The 18,048-nt window shown below is 40.5% G+C and overlaps 3 protein-coding genes across 5 annotated transcripts; 1 reads left to right on the forward strand and 2 right to left on the reverse strand.

Annotated features, from left to right (window-relative positions):
• Positions 1-116: 116 nt before the first annotated feature.
• LOC119724755 (lipid droplet-associated hydrolase-like) lies at positions 117-4,766 on the reverse strand. Of its 3 annotated transcripts, none has more exons than XM_038195960.1 (6): positions 4,585-4,764; positions 3,836-4,077; positions 3,386-3,520; positions 2,557-2,655; positions 1,632-1,861; positions 117-1,530 (listed from the first exon to the last, which is right to left on the reverse strand). In XM_038195960.1, exons 2-6 carry the CDS (start codon positions 3,984-3,986, stop codon positions 1,195-1,197), a joined length of 951 nt encoding a protein of 316 aa, XP_038051888.1. In that variant the 5' UTR covers positions 3,987-4,077; positions 4,585-4,764; the 3' UTR covers positions 117-1,194. The 3 variants fall into 3 exon arrangements, with proteins under 3 accessions (XP_038051888.1, XP_038051889.1, XP_038051890.1); XM_038195961.1 differs by having other exon boundaries at positions 3,836-4,096; XM_038195962.1 differs by lacking the exon at positions 3,836-4,077 and having other exon boundaries at positions 4,585-4,766.
• Positions 4,767-4,816: 50 nt separating this feature from the next.
• LOC119724756 (ubiquinol-cytochrome-c reductase complex assembly factor 1-like) lies at positions 4,817-11,071 on the forward strand. The gene is made up of 9 exons (XM_038195964.1): positions 4,817-5,007; positions 5,550-5,699; positions 5,976-6,083; positions 6,281-6,353; positions 6,839-6,896; positions 7,349-7,457; positions 8,132-8,209; positions 8,653-8,766; positions 9,668-11,071. The coding sequence occupies exons 1-9, from the start codon at positions 4,933-4,935 to the stop codon at positions 9,830-9,832; spliced, it is 930 nt and encodes a 309-aa protein (XP_038051892.1). The 5' UTR covers positions 4,817-4,932; the 3' UTR covers positions 9,833-11,071.
• An 843-nt stretch (positions 11,072-11,914) lies between these two features.
• Positions 11,915-17,571, reverse strand: LOC119724757. Its single transcript, XM_038195965.1, has 6 exons — positions 17,012-17,571; positions 14,596-15,265; positions 14,426-14,455; positions 14,108-14,214; positions 13,004-13,074; positions 11,915-12,722 (listed from the first exon to the last, which is right to left on the reverse strand). Exons 1-6 carry the CDS (start codon positions 17,027-17,029, stop codon positions 12,476-12,478), a joined length of 1,143 nt encoding a protein of 380 aa, XP_038051893.1. The 5' UTR covers positions 17,030-17,571; the 3' UTR covers positions 11,915-12,475.
• Positions 17,572-18,048: the final 477 nt, after the last annotated feature.

The following is an 18,048-nucleotide window of genomic DNA, read 5'->3' on the forward strand; positions in this document are numbered from 1 at the left end:
CTAGGCTGGGCACGTGGGATGGGGAAGGGCGGGGCAGATGGTTGATGGGGGGGGATGTAGTAGGGACTACAGAATTAGTCATTGGGAAAAAAAGTAGAAAAGTGTATATGAAATTCTATATGTACATACGATCGTATCAATATTTATTGCTCTCCATTTTTACATTATAAAAATAGGCTGGTAAAGATTATGTAAATATGGGTAAAAATTGAACAGACTGTATACAAAATGGATATCAAAAATGATTGTTTGAAATTGTGTACTTGATAATATGTGAATTTTTTGGTGGTTTAAATTGTCTTCAAAATGATTCTGCAAGTTATAGAACCTACAGAATGTGTTTAATACATAAATTTTCGTGAAGAAAGTTTTAATGTCGAAGATTGCACATTTTATTCATTTTAAAAGTTGGACTTAATATGCAGCATTGCAATCATCGTTTCAAATTTTTAATTAAGTTGATATACATAATGCTGAATACATAGGACTTGACCGTGCCCATTGGTCACTGTAGTTTTAATTTGTTGCAACAATAAGCTGATTATGCGTGAAGTGCATCTGCCTCAAAACTGCTTCAAAACTGCGGCGTATGTCCCACGAGTCCATTTAATAAATCCTTAGTCTGTGCACCTCCTCCTACCCTAATATTAAAGAGGATTTTCAGACAAAATGTATATAAATGCTATACTTTCTGCAATTAACCCATTGGTCTGTACCACCCAAAAGTGCCCTACTTGCTACTCATTATACCGCCCAACCCAACCCAGCACTGTATGGTTTCATGGGTTCATCCAGAAGTAAATACAATTTAGTACAATGTGATACAATGTAATACAAAGTAAATACAATTTAGTACAATGTGATACAATGTAATACAAAGTAAATACAGTTTAGCACAATGTAATACAAAGTAAATACAGTGTAGGACCATGTGATACATTGTAATACAAATTAAATACAGTGTAGTACCATGTGATACTTTGTAATATAATATATGTAACACAGTGTAATACAGTATGTAGTACACTACAGGTGTTTTTTTTTATTATGTAATGTGGGGCTTCATTCATGTTTGCTAAACTTGAGCTAGCCATAGAAGACGTAGCTTATCATAAAGCAAGAGTAACTGAAATTAGACACACTTTGACTGACTGCTGGGTCTTGAAGCAACTCGGGGTGCGCATCTAAGTTGTTTCAGCTTTTTGATGACTTGATGACTGGATGGAGCCAGTTCCACACCATATCTGCCATCAGCTCGCTCGACTCCAAGCAGAACGCGTGCTCCATGCCCCGCTTACACAACCGAATGTCGCCCTCTGGGAACAACGCTTTCATGTCGTCGTGATAGTCCACGGGACACCAGCCGTCCGTCGCGCCGTAGTAGAACACCAGCTTGGGTAGGTGTTTGGCGACGGCGTCCAGGTCTGGTTCCACGACTTCACGCATCTCGTGCGCTGCCATGGTGAGTGAGTTGTTGGCACAGCTGGGGTTGAAGAGATTGAGGGCAGCGTGGAAGGCGCACGTTGGAACCTGACCAGACATGCAACCCAAAAACCCAATATATTTATTGAGACAATCTTTTTAAAACTGTTCCTTTGGAGATCTTATACAAGTCAGAAAATAATACTCACCTTTCTTTCTTTGAGAAACCAGGTGACCATCCGCCACTTGACCCAATCAGACAGATAGGAGCCCAGAAAGACGACGAAGACCCCCAACCAACGGGCGTAGCAGAGGAACGGTGCCATGACAGTGCCGTTTGGTGAGGCCCACATCTTCTCGATGGTTGGGAACAGGAGGAGAGATTTGAGGATCGGGAGGGTGGGATGTCGCTGCATGATCTGGAGGATGATGTGGCAGCCTGTATGGAAGCGATGAAAATAACATCAGAGTTGTAATTACGTCACTCTCAAGTGTGAGGTTCATTTACCTCGGTGATGTTCACGAGAACCTCTGAGAACCCCAAGAGTGCCAAGATGTTGAGTTCCATGTATCACCTCAGAGCACCTCACATCTGCTTTGTTGAGGCTTCGTCTGCAGGGTATCACCTCACTGATTTCTATGTCCATCTCAGACCTGTTTCTATGAGGTCCCTGGTATTTTTTCTCTGAGGTTCATCACCTCGTAGATCTTTACATAGTAGATCTGTTACTCTCCTAGCATCTCTTCTGCGAGGTACAATACCTAAAGACCTTCTATCAACACCTCTAGATTTGTTGAGGTTTCCAGTATCTTTTCATTGAAGTGCATTAACTCACCCATTTTCATGTCCTTTTCACAACTGTTTCTGTGAGGTTTTGGACTTCTGTGAGGTGCATCATTCACCTCACTGATTTTCATGAGCTCCTCACATCATCTTGCGATGAGTTGCTGGTACCTCTTTGAGATTATCACCTTGCAGATCTTTGCAATGTGAATATGTTTCTCTCCTGGCACCTCTCATCATGTGAGGTACCAAACCTAAAGACTTTCTCAGCACCTCATTCACGCGACTTTCACACCTGAAGTCATACCTCACACCTCACAAAAAAAACCCATAAATGTTCCATTTCTTACCGATGGAATGGCCAATGAGCACAATCCTTTTATCTGGAGGCACAAAATCTTGGATGAAAGCTGCTTTGTGATCTATCTGGTCCTCTAAACTGTAGGTTTCTAAATGTAAAAAGAAATAGAAGTGTACTCGTGACTGTCAGAGGAACTTACACAAATATTGTGTCAAAGAGGCCTAGAGAGAGCCAAAATGCAGTCACATGATGTAGAAGTCAAGTGATGGATCGATCACAAGTGCAGCACAAGTCCAGTCACAAGAAAATGGGGATACACAATAACAAAGGAATGCCTTGTCCCAGTTCATTGGAATAGCTTGTGACTTGGCTTAGGACTAGAGGACTTGTTATTGACTTGTGATGACTTGTGATTGACTTGTGATTGACTTGTGATGACTTGTGACTGACTTGTGACTGACTTGTGATGACTTGTGATTGACTTGTGACTGACTTGTGACTGACTTATGATTGACTCGTGATTGACTTGTGATGACTTATGTCTGACTTGTGATGACTGTGTCTGACTTATGACTTGTGATGACTTGTGATGACTTGTGATTGACTTGTGACTGACTTGTGATGACTTATGACTGACTTGGGACTGACTTGTGACTGACTTGTGATGACTTGTGACTGACTTGGGATTGGCTTGTGATGGACTTGTGATGACTTGTGATGACTTGTGATGACTTTTGATGACTTGTTGTCTACCTATCACAAGTACCTCAACGACAAATACTGCAAGAGAGTATAGCAGCATCAAGAAGAGAAGGTTACGATTGAGGGTAGCCATTCCTATCAATACAATATAACAAACGGAATGAATGAAAACAAACCTGTGTTACTGCTGTGTTCTTTGGGTAGTATGGCGTGCCCAGCATGGGATATGCCCCACACAGATGCTCTGCAACCACTAGCCTTGTACAATGTCTCCATGAAGACCTCGTAGAAATCAACAACTCCAGGGTTGCCTGAAAAATAATAACGTTTGAAAGAAAAAAGGTTATAAATACAAATCTAGGTCTAAAACTTGAAATGAACCATTCTGGAAAATGCTTCTTAATCTTTTAAACTCTGAAAGTGTTTAGAATCACAAGTTTGAAAGTTGCATTTTCCATAAAATTATGGTTGTCGAGACTAAACCTTACATTATTTACACTTAAGAAAGGACGTATTCTAGATAGCAATAGTATCAACTTTTTGTAAGTTGGAAGCGAAGATCCAGTAAGTTTAATACAGAAGGCATGCATTTACGTCGATGCTGACGGACAATGATTTTGGTTCACCTGGGATAACTAAAAACAGGACATCTAGAGCATTGACACTTGTTTGGTTGCCGGGGTTACGCTGCTCAACTTTCATGATACGAGTCGGGATGCCACGGACGCTGACGCAATCCGCCTTGCAGAAAACCTCATCCTTGCTCTTGGTTGCCATGGCAATTGGGGTCAGTGATGCTGACCGGTGATGAGATGGCTTGTACTTGCAACAAGTCTAAAAATCCTCAAAAACTGGATCTGTAGTGATGCTGTAGAACAAGGGTTTTCCTGAAAAGTTCACTAAATTTTGCAAATTATCCAGGGATAGCAGATGCCTAGCCTAGTACTAGTACCAATATTAAAAGACAATAATTGTTTCTATTTTGAAGAAATTTTCCCTTGAATGAATTTATTGACAGACATACAGTAGCCTAAATTTGACAAGTTTGAAAATGAATGCTTTATGTAGGCCTACCTAAAACTAAAATTAGTACAACCCGTCATCAGTGTCTAAAGCTGATAAAAAAAAATTCTATTATTTTTTTTAAAGTTTTCGTCCCAGATTTAACTAGGTGAAGTACAGTTAAAACAACTGTTTTGTACACGAATCCAAACAGGGGACCTCTCAGGAATTGTCCCCTATTGATCTTGGATGCAGAAATAAACTCACATACACCCCCCCCCCCCGTCCCCGTCCCCGCCCCCACGATGGTCGCTTTCACCGCAAAAAAATGGCGGCAGCGTAGCGGTTTTTGATCAAATAATTGTATTCTTACTCATATAAATACGATCGTCGACGCTGTCTGCTCCAGTCTGGGACAACAATAAGTCACAAAGACCTTAGTCAAATGTTCTGATGCCGAGGGACCTGGTACTATTACGTAATCTCTGTCTCAAGGCTACAAATTATTTCGGGTAAGTCACGTTACGATACGCGTGCCCAACGTGATGCAATATAGTCGGGTTCCTTGTATAATCTGTGATTGATAACGCCGTGAATTTGGGAAACCAGACTGAGATTAAGTAACATTTTTTTTAGACCGGCGAAATTTTGTTGTTGTCTGTGTTCCATCTGCGAATATTGTTCGGATTTTGGTGGGTTTTTTTGAGAAACAGTTGGCAAGATGTACACGGTTTGTCGAACATCACAGATGGCGATCAGTCTGGGAGCTGCACAGATTGCTTCTCGAGGAATTCAGGTAGGCCTAATACAACTAATTTTGTTTAAAATAGCTCCATCATTTGTCCATGGCCGGTCATCAGTGGTCATGATGGTGGTGCGTGCTGTCCGTACGGTACGGTGGCCGGCCATGCATGATGGATCATGGATGAATAAAATGTTTGGGGCATTGGGGGGGGGGGGGGGGGGGAATTGGTGTGTTTTGCAAGTTTGGTAAATAGGGGGTGTAATTGACTGCATTTAAAAGTTATATATAGATCTGAACTCCATTTTCTCTGGGGTTTTTTTTTTTTCAATTTGCTTTCTTACTTATTAAATCATGTTTTAAGCCTGAATTAATATTGCAAAATAAACAATTATAAAATTATTACTGCTCGAGTGAATTTGCATAAATTGATTAACAGTGTTGTTGGAAGAATAAAAGGCACATTGCCCCTTTTACCATCCCACAATGCTTGGTAGGCTTACTGTAGCTATTGTGCAATATCATTCAAGTGATATTTTCAATATAAATGTCTATTTCATATGTTATTTTTAAAACAAATATGCTCAATTTCTCAGACATGTTGCCGCAGCTTGAGCTGTCTGACCACCCTAGCTGGCAACCAGCAACAAACAACATCAGGGCCACATGCAGATTTGACATACTCCAGATGGGCGTACCTACGGAGAGGAACACAGAGACACATCGGCACAAGTCCACAAAGTCTGGTGAGAATGAGCTGAAATAAAACCGAGAGAAGGCTGCCAAGTTGACCTAGACCCGAGTATCTTGTTTGGGAACATTATTTCCCTACTCAGTGACTTACTCAGCCAGTGACTTAGTCAGTGACAGTCGTTTGGAGAGTCTGCCAGTCGGTGACTCAGTCAGTGTATCAGTTTATATGTAAGCCAGGGACTCTCACAGAGAAGTGGCTAAAGTCTTGAGCAGTTTTCTGAATTCCCTAGTAACCCAGATATATCTTCCTGTTAATCGCTTTTGGACAGGCTCTAGTCCGACGGAGCGCAGTAGCACTTCCCGACAGGAAACCAGGGCCTTTCAAACGTTTGATGGAACAAGCCGGCATCCCAGTGCAGATGCGCTACAACAGATTTGTAAGTTTTATTTCAAAACTCTTCAAACATCCAAAATATTGCCAAAATTTATGATTATAATAATTTAATATGGTAATAGAATATACAAGAGTACACGATTGTGCTAATTTATGGGAAAAAAAAGTTACTGTTGTTTTCTTATGTTGTTGTTTTCTTGTATTGTTGTTTACAGTTGCATTGTTGTTGTTTACTTTCAGAAAATAAGAGTTGCTGGCCTGAACCTCTACACATCGTGCGTTGACAATGTCGACTGCCAGCAATTTTTCAGAGGTAAGTTTTGCAAATGAGAAATTCCACTATTGTTTATTTTGAGTAACTTGTACTGCGCATGAAGCAACAGATATTTCATGACCATGACAAAAGAAACAACGTCAGCAAATCGACCCTCATTGAAAGTCATTTGCTTCCTGAAGTTGGAACAATTGTTGCGAAATATCCTGCCTAGGGACACGAGTTGCCAAACTTCGTTTAAATTCAACATTGTGAAGTCATGGCCCCTTAATAAGGAAATAAGTGTGTGCTTGGTGGGTTTTAAACACTATGTTTAAGACTGGTTGGAGTCTGGATGCTGATAAATATTATAATAAATATTATTATATAGACTAAAGACCATTTTGCAGGTCGGATTGCTTTTAACCCCAGAATGATACAACAGTCAACACCATGCAAACTTTGAGCGATTTTGTTGTTGACGTTGGTGTAGCATTTATCTGACATTCTTGTAAGCTTAACTTTTTCCCTGTTTTTTTTTTCAGCGTGTGGAATGCCAGACACTTTCTTCTCATGGTTTCTAGTCACAGAGCTTCACGTATGGTAAGATCTTGTTCCATCCAGAGAAGCTGATGCATGGAGTTTAGCAATGGCGCCCTCTATAGGTGTTACACAAGGCCAATAGTCTTGGGCTTTGCAGATTGTATCATTAAAGGCTCATCGGATTATCAAAAATCCTACTTGGATTAAGGATTGTACTGGTACTAAACACCCCGTTAAATTATTCCGTCTGGCTTGCTGTCATTTTGAAGAAATCGAGAAATGTAAATGATTTCCAACGATCACTCAGTTGACTGATTTTTGGAAATACAGAGTGCCATTACCAAAATTGTGTTTTGGACGAAATCGAAAAAGATGGACGAAAAAATCGCATTACATATCGCGTATTTTTGAACACATGGTCATTTGCGTCTTTCCGCGCAACAAAGTTGTTGCGACAAAATAGTGTGTGTGTAAATGGGCCTTTAAAGTACGACTGTTGGTTTCTATTGAAGGATGTGTTTGGTGCGTTTGAAGCAAGAAGGGCAGGAAGGCAAATACATGGTGCACTACCTGATCATGTCCATGTGGCATGATATACAAGAGAGAGGGCGAGTCATGGGGGTGAGTATTAGGGTGGGGGAGAGGGTAGGGGAGAGGGTGACAGAAGGGGTGGGGGAGGCATTGATTGAGCTGAAAGAAAGGAGAGAGGGCGGGTCATGGGGGTGAGTATTGGGGTGGGGGAGGGGGTAGGGGAGAGGGTGACGGAAGGGGTGGGGGAGGGCATTGGTTGAGCTGAAAGAAAGGAAATCCGTTGAACAATCTTGATGTACATCTTGCACAATGTCTAAAATGAGAAAAAAAAAATTAGTCAGACGAAGATCTATTGGTTAGAGTTTGTGACTTGAACAAAGGTCAGGGGTTCGAATCCAGCTGCTGGCCACATGTTGTATCCTTGGGCAAGCCACTTCACCCCCACTTGCCTCTCTCCACCCCTGGAGTATAAATGGGTACCGGCATTAGCTGGGGAGTAACCTGCGATGGACTGGCATCCCATCCAGGGGGAGTAGAAATATTCTCAGTCGTTTCATGCCACTGAAACCAGTGATTAACGCCGGCCTGATGGGCCACATTTGCTCATGACAGTCTTTACTTTACTTAAGACTTGCAGCATCATGGCATTTTCACTGATTTTTATAACTGCAAATACTAAAGCGTTGATCAATATTACAAGTAAATGTGGTTTTAACATTTTCTGTTTAATTTTAATTTCAAGGTTTTTTCTTCTTTAAATCCAGATTCCTTCAATCAAGATGAAGGAGAGTTTGAAAAAAATGGTTGAACAGTTCAACGCGGCTCTGTTTGGATATGACGAGGTGAGTTCAGTTTCAAAAAAACTTTTTACACTTTCACATCTTTGAAATGAAGTTTACTTCAACCTTTCTATGCAAACATACATTCTGTGTCAAGTTGTCCTTTCAGTCAATATCAATCAAACGACTGTTTTCAACAGTTAAGAGCTCCCAGCCCACATAAAGCAGGATTGACTGGCTGGGACTGTTTATGTAACTTGATATAGCTATGCTGTGACTGTAGGTGATTGATAAGCCAGCTGTGCCTACCACTTGCCTGTTTTTGTCGTTTGACTGAATTCGACTAGTCACAGTGTTTGCTAGAAATACAGATTGTTGGTGACTAGCCTGCTTATAAAGGCATGACAGAGGATTGGTTTTTGACTGTCTGTGACTGTTCAGATAGCAGGAGGGTTAATACAATTGGCCAGTGCGTAATTCAATGAGTTTATGCTCTTTTCCTCAAGGGTCTGCTATCCAATGACAGCGTTCTGGCTGCTGCCCTCTGGAGGAATCTCTTCGTCAGGCGCGACATAGAGCCGGCGCAGTTGGCAGACATGGTGGAGTACGTCAGGCAACAGGTCAGTAAGGCCAAAAAAAAAAAGTCTCCGGTTTCTGGTATGCGCGCGTCGCCGTAGCCATGCGCGTCGGCAAAATGAAAAAGTTTTTTTTTCAATACAAGATGATGTCTCAAAACCGCCAAACTCACTGGTTTGACTGTAATTCTGCTGCTGCGCAATTTCAACGTGTTTTTAGATGGGGTTATGATCGAGAGTAAGCTTTATGTGGCCTCTCTGGACTCCCATATATTTGCACAAAGTTTAGTCGGGCACCATTTGCAGTCATCAGCCGACATTTGAAGCCAAAAAAAAAAAAAATATGGTAAAAAAAAAAAAAGCCGCGTCGCCGCACCACTTTTGGGGCAAGCTCCATACCAGAAACCGGAGACTTTTTTTTTTTGGCCTAACCAAACATATTTTAATACGAAAGTAGAGCAACAAACTTGTTTTAGTTTTTTACAGTTGAACAAAGAAATTGACTGGAGCAGGGTATGAACCTGCAACCTCCGAAATGCCGTTTGGGTGCTCTGCCAACCCTGTGTTGGCTGTTTCCCGATTTTGTTTATGTCTTTGTTCAATGAGGTAAAATATTTGGGTTTGGCAACAAATCAACATATTTTACAGTTTGCAGAGTGCTTTCCATGAGTTTGCTGCTATTGCAGATTCGAGCCAGCCAGCCGACCCTTGCAAGCTCGGTGGTCGAGTGTGAGACATCTTCACTAGTAAGCAGGAGGTCGTGGGTTCGAGTCCCTTGTGAATTTTTCTCGAATCATTTAAAGTGCACAGCCAAAAAGTCTAGGTCAAGGGAAACTCTCGCATTCAAATTTGCAACCCTGTCACAAAATCCTGTTACGAAAATCATTAACTCTTTTGTGTTCCCTTTTAAATAATGCCATCCGCAAATTCGTTTTGGCCCACACAGGTACAGTATTTGGAAACGCTAGACACTGCCCAGCTACTCCAAGTCGGACGAATCAAATGGCTCCCGTTTAAAGGGATCGTACCGGACAAAACAACCCCGCTTCCAAAAGCTAGCAGCCTAGATGAAGAACTTGTGTTCCCCGAAGTCGACAAAATCGGCTCTTAGTAGGAAATGAGTTTTCCACTGAAAAGGTCAGGATTTTTTTAAGCATGTGATGAAATTATTGTCAAGATGGTGTTTTTTTCACACCAGTATTGCTTTGGATTTTAAGGTTTTTGAAGGTTCAAGAGTTGACGTGGGTTCATACTTTGTGAGAAAAATATCGACGTGGATTGTTGTATGAGGTGACTGCCGATTTATAGTCTGCATGACAGCGAATTTGTGGCAGTACTACAGATATTTGAACAGCGATTTCGCAAAAGGGGAATACATTTAAACCCTGTTTATCCCAACTAATGTTGTATGATGTCAAATTCACCCTTTTCGTGAGTTAAAAACCAACCCTAATGCAGAATGATGAAAATAGTCAGGTTCCTGCTTAGCCAGTGCCACACATTATAGCAATGGCAATCATGGCTTCAAGAAACAAGATCAAGATGGCTGCTGGTTTATCCAGAGGGAGGGGCTGCAGGTCTAGCTGGGGTGGGGCTAGTTGGGGGTCTGACCTGGCTGTGTGCCAATCAAAACCATGCTTTTCTATAATTGAAAACAAGTGATCACCTGATGTGTCATGTGACATGGAGCTTGGTCACCGTCAGAGATGCTATTTGATTTTCAGTTGAAATCAAGCCATCTTTGGGTTCATGTTCCAATGTACATCTTTCGAGTTCAATAAAAAAAAAAATGATAGTTAATTCCTGATCCTCGTTGAGCAATTCAAGTGGAAATATTACTCAAGTTCTCACGACCCAAGCTGTGTTTCGTCAATGATAAATACCTCATCGTCGTCACTGTAATTTTTAATCATCCTATCTTGCGTCGACACGTTGCTGATTACCCAAAAGCTGCATTGATGTATCGTTGACCGTAATTAGTGCAAAACACAAAAGGATCATTCAGTTGACATCTCATTAATATTCACAATCACATTAAATATGCGAGTCGGGCCAAGTTGTTCGTACTGATGCGAGAGGGGCTCATAATGTATTTCAGATAATGTTAACTTTTTTTCTTTCAAAGGCACATTAAATTTTTAAGGCACTTTTCCCAGACATACATACATAAGGTGCACATCGTTTCAGTTTTTAGCTCCACGAAGTGTGACCGAACAAATAAAATATTTATCGATAATTGTGCGAGCAAGTCGTTTTGGTGCATGAGTTCCCTGACCTAAAAATGAGAGTGCTAAATTGTCATTTTCAAGAACATATTAATGGGTTCATTGATGATTGAGTTGATAAGAAACAGATCAGAAAGAGACTGGGCGTAAAAATGCAAAATGATAAGGTAGCTTGTTAAATTCATGGTATTTCTCCCAAACTGCTTTTTGAGGAATTGCCTTTTATCGAACTGCATCAATATATTTCTTGGGAGTGTTAAAACAACAAGTGAGCTTAAAAATAAATGAATATTTTGTAACATTAAAAATTGATTAAGAAGTACCTACAACATTAATGTGATCAAGAAGAAAGTTAATAAAACATAATTATTGTAATGTAGTCGAAGGCCATAGAGTTCTTTAAGTTTATACATACATGTAACTAGTGTTTTTTTCCTAAACAAGTTAACACTGTTCTATGTACAGATATAATAAAAGGTTTTAAAAAATATAAATTTGCCGTTTTTAGTTAACCCTGTGTTTTGTCGTCGATTGGTCCTCTTATAATTGATAGGCGTACAATGTATATATTTGCAAACAGTCATCTGAGATTAATATATTTACAGAAAATGTATTGCTGAATACTGCAAAATCCTCCAACTGCCTCCATGTAAAACTGGCATACAGCCTCAATCCTGCAAAATCCTCTGTTATTTCTTGAATGTGGTCCCTGGAGGGGTGACCACTGCCTCAATCCTGCAAAATGCACTGACAATCACTGTCAATATGTTGAGGCAGAGCCAGTGACATCCTGGAGCAGTGCGGAGGATTTCAAGTATAATCTAGGCCTAAATTTATGCACGGCTGAGCATAAACAACACAAGGTCCGGCCCAAGACCTAGAAACAGTGCATCCTCTGAAGTCATTAACACACTTTTGCCATGTAACCTCAATCCTGCGAATTCCTCCATTTTGCAAAGAGTAGTTTGGAGGATTTGGGAAGGTTAGGGTTAATTAAGGCACTTAAAATTGACAATGAATGTTTTTTTTTATTTACACATTTTTCCCTTCAAACATAACGTATACCTCCTACCACAAAGAATCAGCAAATTGCATACCAGAGATGTTACAAATATTAAACAAATCTAAATCTCGGTTTTACCATAAAATATCTTACAAAACAACCCTTTAAAATGTTGTGAAAATGATTTTTACAATGTGCAATGTGGTTTGAGCACCAAATGTACAATTTTTTTAATTTTGTAGGTGGGGGCGGGTTGAGGTCATCCAATGAAAACGTCTATTCATTTGTACACTAGTTTTCATTGGTAGCTTTACGTCGTTTTCCAAACCCAGCTTCGGCTCCAGATCCGGGTCCAGCCCCATTGCCAACCTGCATGAATGGAGCCAGAGACGGAGCCGAAGCCGGGGTTTGGAAAACGCCCTTTGTGTTACCATTCAGCTCTCCAGACTCAAGAACCATAGAGTTTCAAGAAAATAGGTCTGGGAGCTAGAGATGCCAATTAAAAAAAAAATCCCGGATGTCCGTTTCACAACCCCTTAAATTTCATTTCACCGGTGAAGTTCCCAAAATAGCCACTCTCTGTGACGTTTAAGAGATAATCGATCATGTCATCAATCAGTGTCGGCTGGTTCCCTAGTGACGTGGGGTCGGATACCAGGGATGACCCCGTGACCTCGGGTGGTTGTGTCGTCACATCACTTTCTGGGATCACGAGGTATATCGTGAAGTCAAGCAGTGGTCTTGAAAAGCCAGAGATCGAACCGTTGTACCGTCTGTCGACAGAAAATAGAGAATGAAAAACATAAAACAACTCATAATTTTAGCATAGCAATAAAAAATACATTTTTGACAATTTGCAATTTTTGAAATTGATGCATTTGAAAGTCAAAGGATGTTAGTATTGTTAAAAGAACGAATTTCAGACTCGGTATCAACCATCTGCTTGAAAGTTTTTGAGAAGAAATAATTTTATTTGAATTTAATTCAAATTATATTGACATAATATTCGATTATGTCAATATCAGTTTCGAAATTCAAAGACGATTTCACGTACTGGATTCCGTCCACTGTGGTTGTCTCGTAGAGGTTATAAAATTCTTCGCTGCTTTGAACAGTTGCGTTCATCTGGAGAATAGACACAAGAAAAGTTCGCTGGGTTATTATTTTTTTATTTGTGGTAACTTTTAAAGTTAGTTTCTGTCGTTCCATTTAAAAAAAAAATAGGGGCATAAAGTGACTCTACAATTACTTTGAAATTTTAAACTCAAAAACCACAAAATTATTTAGCCAGTTAGTGCCAAAACTTACATGTACAGGGTGAGTAAAAAAAAAAACGGAACCCAAACCCCCAAAATTATATTTCATATTTAAAAAAATATGTACCACCCCCCCAAAAAACAGCTGGAAAGCCAATTTCATAAGCTACTTTTAGAGGAAAAATTCTAAAATTGCTCAATCCATTCAAAGAATATTACCATTTAAAAACAATGACCCTAAAACCTCTTTCGTCCAAAAATGTGATTTCAAGAATCGTCGTCACAATTGTCTTCAAACATCACCAGCAATAAAACCTCATTTGAAAAGTTAACAATATTCAACAAAGTCCTTTTGAAGGCCCGTCTTTTTAAAAAAGTGGATTTTATAAATCATATTGTTTGCCTATCCAGGGTTGTTAATAAAGATATTGTGTACTACAGTTTTTGACAGTTGTTGAAACAAGTATTCTGTGTCATTTTGTTTGTTGTTCCAAACAGTAAGAAAACACAATAAATGGCTTCTTTTTTTTTGGACGAAACAGATTTTAGGGTCATTGCGTTTAAATGGTGATATTCTTTGAACGGATTGAGCAATTTCAGTATTGTTTTCATCCTAAAGTAGCTTATGAAATTGGCTTTTCATTCAGTATTATTTTGGTGCTATTTATATAATGTAAATATGAAATATAATTTTGGGGGTTTGGGTTCCGCTTTTGTTTATTCGCCCTGTACATGCTAAAGTGTAATTCTTCATTGATATGAATTCTTTATGCAAAACTGACTGTTCAAAAGGAATTACATGTATTCGGCAATGCGTGTCATTAATTGAGCAATTGAAGAGAAATTGGCAGGAAAATCTGACACAAAATGGAGAATATGTATTCTAAGATTTTTGGTCTTACCGTGTAGATGAATTCCTCACTGAGTCGGCGGTACTCACTGGAACTGTTATCGGCGTACGTTGCCAAGTACGGCCGGTTTGTGATGTTGAAAATACCTTCAAGTGATGCTGTGAAAATAAGGCAAGAAAAGAGGAAATGTGTGTCACAATGTACTTCAAAACTGCGTTACGCTCTATAGAACAAAACATATTAAGGAACATTCAACAGTACCACAACCATTACCGATAAACAACGTTTTGAAATACACAACAAAACCAAAAAAATGCCAAAACAAACACCAAACCAATCCAAAAATAAAGACCATGATTTCGAGCTTACTTGTCGTTTTTGGTTGAACATCATTTCCACCTTGAAGAGAAAAAAAAGGAAAATATTAATTGTCAAAATGCTGCAGTCACTACCCGCACAAAAAGATTTTGTGCTGTCATCTTTTGTTACTGGAAAAGAGATTATTTCTATACATGCAGACAACATTTTCAAAAACTTACTGTTCAAGATGATGAAACCAACAATCAAAATGACAGCCAGAATAGACGTTGCCATGATAATCAGCATCGCCTTACATTGCACCGAATGCACGGCGCGGTTGTACCCGGCCGGCGGCGCCGGCCGTTGGTACTCCATGGGCTCCACGTCGTTCTTGAACCTGGGCGGTTGGGACGCGGCTTTCCTCGGCGGTGCCTTAGCGGACGCGGCGCGGTCGGAGCTGGCTGGGCTAGCGCTTCGAGAGCTCGGCTGTGCCTCGCAAGAGACCAGGGACGGCGTCCGGGCTGGTTTATCCGGGGTCCTGTTGACGTCTTCGTCATCTTCGTTGTCGATTTTGACGCCGCTGTCGTGGTCACTCTTGATATCCGGAGATGCGTCCCCGGGCTGAGGACTCACCGCGATGATGCGAGGATTAGCGTGGGGCTTCGCGACGCGCTCGCCCCGTGAGTCCTCCTCCTCCTCGCTGGAATCGAGCCCCTGAGGCAGCTTGATACTCGGACTTTCCTGTCCGATATTTGGGCTCTCTCCCTCGTCTGGGACTTCCCCCGTCAGTAAATCAGTGTCAAGATCTGCCTCGTCCGTAACTGCGGATGGACAGTCTGCTGACGGTGAGGGCGCACTTGCCGGCGAATCACTGCGAGGAATCTCTTCCAGTGCGATGCATTCATTAATCTAAATGTTAAACGTAATTTAGATGTACACTTTTAGCTTCAAATTCCCTGTTATGGAATACTGCTTTATGCCATTCCTATATAGTAACTGTGTCCCTTTAAGCGGGAACATTTGTGGGCGTGGCTAGCATATATTTTTCTGGGCGGCGCAATTGAAATAATGAAGACAAAAGTATACATGTACTTTGAGCATTTGAAATGTTTCAAATTCGCAATTAAACCCTGTGCAAAACATGATACCAGTGTCAAGACCCATTGGAAAAAATGCTGCAGTCATGCAGTAGTTTAAAATGTATTTACTGCCATCCACAATTCTGATTTCAGCATTAAGAAAATGAAAGGTGGATATCATTGTCACGTTCTAGAGTTTTCAAAGTTTAAAGGTGTTGATAGGCCTTTACAACGTTTTGCTTTTGCAATAATTTTTAGAATTGCATGGATTTGGGGGTTAGTATTTTATAGCAACTTTTGTTACGCTGACCTGTTTGAAGTTTTGTGTTCATGGATGCTGGAAAAAAACAAGGAAAAAATGCTGTTCATGTAGTCTGGTTCCCCGACCTTAATTCACACGACACAGAGCAATTTATAGACGTCGGAATTGTCAGGTCAGGGGGAACCAGACTAGCTGGCTTGCACCCGTTCACGGATATTGTATTAAACCGATTGCAACAAAATGTCGACTAACTAAATTTGGTAAATTGGGGGCCGTTTTTGAAAAAAGTCAGCCGACCATCGTTGGAATTGATACAAAAATTCCACTTTTCTTGAACATGACAGCATGTTCACAGGATGTTTGATGCGCCGAAGCACCTTGTAAACCATTATAAAGGTGCTACATAATGGGTCTCATATTTCTCATGTACTTCATTCATTTACCTGTCTCTAATATCAGACATAATTTCCAGCGCCTTGAGTACCTAATGGACCATTAGGGTTGGTAGATACGTGCGCTATATAAGACTTCGGTATTATTATTATTATTAGAATCATTCACTTACAGTCCGGTATATTTCATAATAATTTGGGTAGTTGTTTATGCTTGTAAATTTCGTATATTGCCTCTTACTATTTAAGTTACATCATGCATGTAAGTAGTAACGACGAGACATGTTTTTTTCCGTTACATTCCTGGCAACCATCCAAAATGTATTCAATTTTATTGCCTATAGACCCCCAGCTTTCCTTAAAAAAAAATAGAAATTGGCAATGTTCATCATAAATATGGGTTTCGTGAGAAGACAACTCAATAGGAAAGCTACAGCAATTAGTAACGCTTGAAACCAATCAAATTAGTTCGCGGCCAGAGCCTTCGTCGATTTCCGGCCAAAATATGAAGACAATAAACGACAAAACGAAGAGCCAAAAAAAAAAAAAAAAAATCGATCCTTCGTTTGGCGATCAAATTAAACGACCTCGCCGGATGTAGCGTTTATTGATGCGTTGCCATGGCAACTGAAAGCACGCAAATGGCGCGCCAGGGAAACGCGAGCCTTCGGAATGGACTGACATCCATAAATAATAGCTGAAAGCAATAATGGTCTCCACTTGAATGGCTTTTAGCGACAATACTAAATTAACGGCGCCCATTGCATCATTACAGTAATAGAATGTTACAGTAATAAAGGCCTTAAATACATCATGTATTATAATGGCAGGGGAAAAGGTTTTTGCAATTTTATTTAAAACTCTTATTTAATTATTAAAACCCCGCCCTAAGGAAGGAAAGACCAATAGGGGGTCTACTTACCTCGTTTTCGTCATCCATAGTTCTGGTCAACTCGCTGATTGATGAACAGCTAGTGAAGTCAAAAATGTCTCCAAACGTTTCAAGACGCTTGCCGCATCAAGCTGAAGTGATGACACTTGCCGGCTGTTTTCACATCTTTGAGAATAATTCTAGATTTTGTTTTCGTAAGTCTTGTGTTGAGACGTAAGCAGGCGGTCGTGGGCTCGACTCCCGACTGAGTGAATGTTTATGGCAATCCCTCGGATAACACTGAGTGTACGAACTTGCGTCGGTCGGTTATTGAATGCAGAATTAGGCCATGTTTTTACGTATTTATTTATCTGCAAGCCTCTTAAAATTAGGGTATAAAAAAACAAAGCTACTTGTAGCAATCACATCGCATTCAGTGGATCCGTTTCGCTCTGTCTAACTCGAGTTGTGATGCCGGTACGGTCCACGGAAGTTCAAGCCGGCTCAAGCCCCGTCCACTCCATTAAACACTTGTTGCACACCCACCCACGTCGTGTAGTTTGTGCCGTTGATACACGCGTGACGCGCGACTCGTGGTTATATTGCCACGAAGACACTGCACGGTTTAGTTATTGAGTTTCACGGCGCTCACTAATTGCATTGCCGGGGTTTTTTTCCCATCAAGGCGGGCATCAAGGTCGAGCGGACCGGGGCCTCCATGGAACGCGCTGATGCGGAAGAGTTATTATCCGACTACCATGGTAACGGTTTTCTTCGTTTACCAGAAAGACGCCAAGTCGGTTTAATTGCATGCCGCTCGTCGACGTCAGGGTCTACAGCTTGTTATTTGCTTCAAATGTCTTGTCATAAAAACATCCTTGAAGTTGACCCGAGTTATATTGTGGGTTTTTTAGGAGGTTAAAATTTGTTAAATGAAGTGTTTTGCTACTACGATTGTTTAGAGCGCACGATACGGTACAGGTTTATTAAAGTTTGGAGTTTTTGATATACATGTAATAACATGTATACATGTAATATACATGTAATATACATGTAATATACATGTAATATACATGTAATATACATGT

Source organism: Patiria miniata, unplaced genomic scaffold, assembly GCF_015706575.1.
Source record: "Patiria miniata isolate m_02_andy unplaced genomic scaffold, ASM1570657v1 HiC_scaffold_18, whole genome shotgun sequence".
Classification (NCBI taxonomy): Eukaryota; Metazoa; Echinodermata; class Asteroidea; order Valvatida; family Asterinidae; genus Patiria; species Patiria miniata.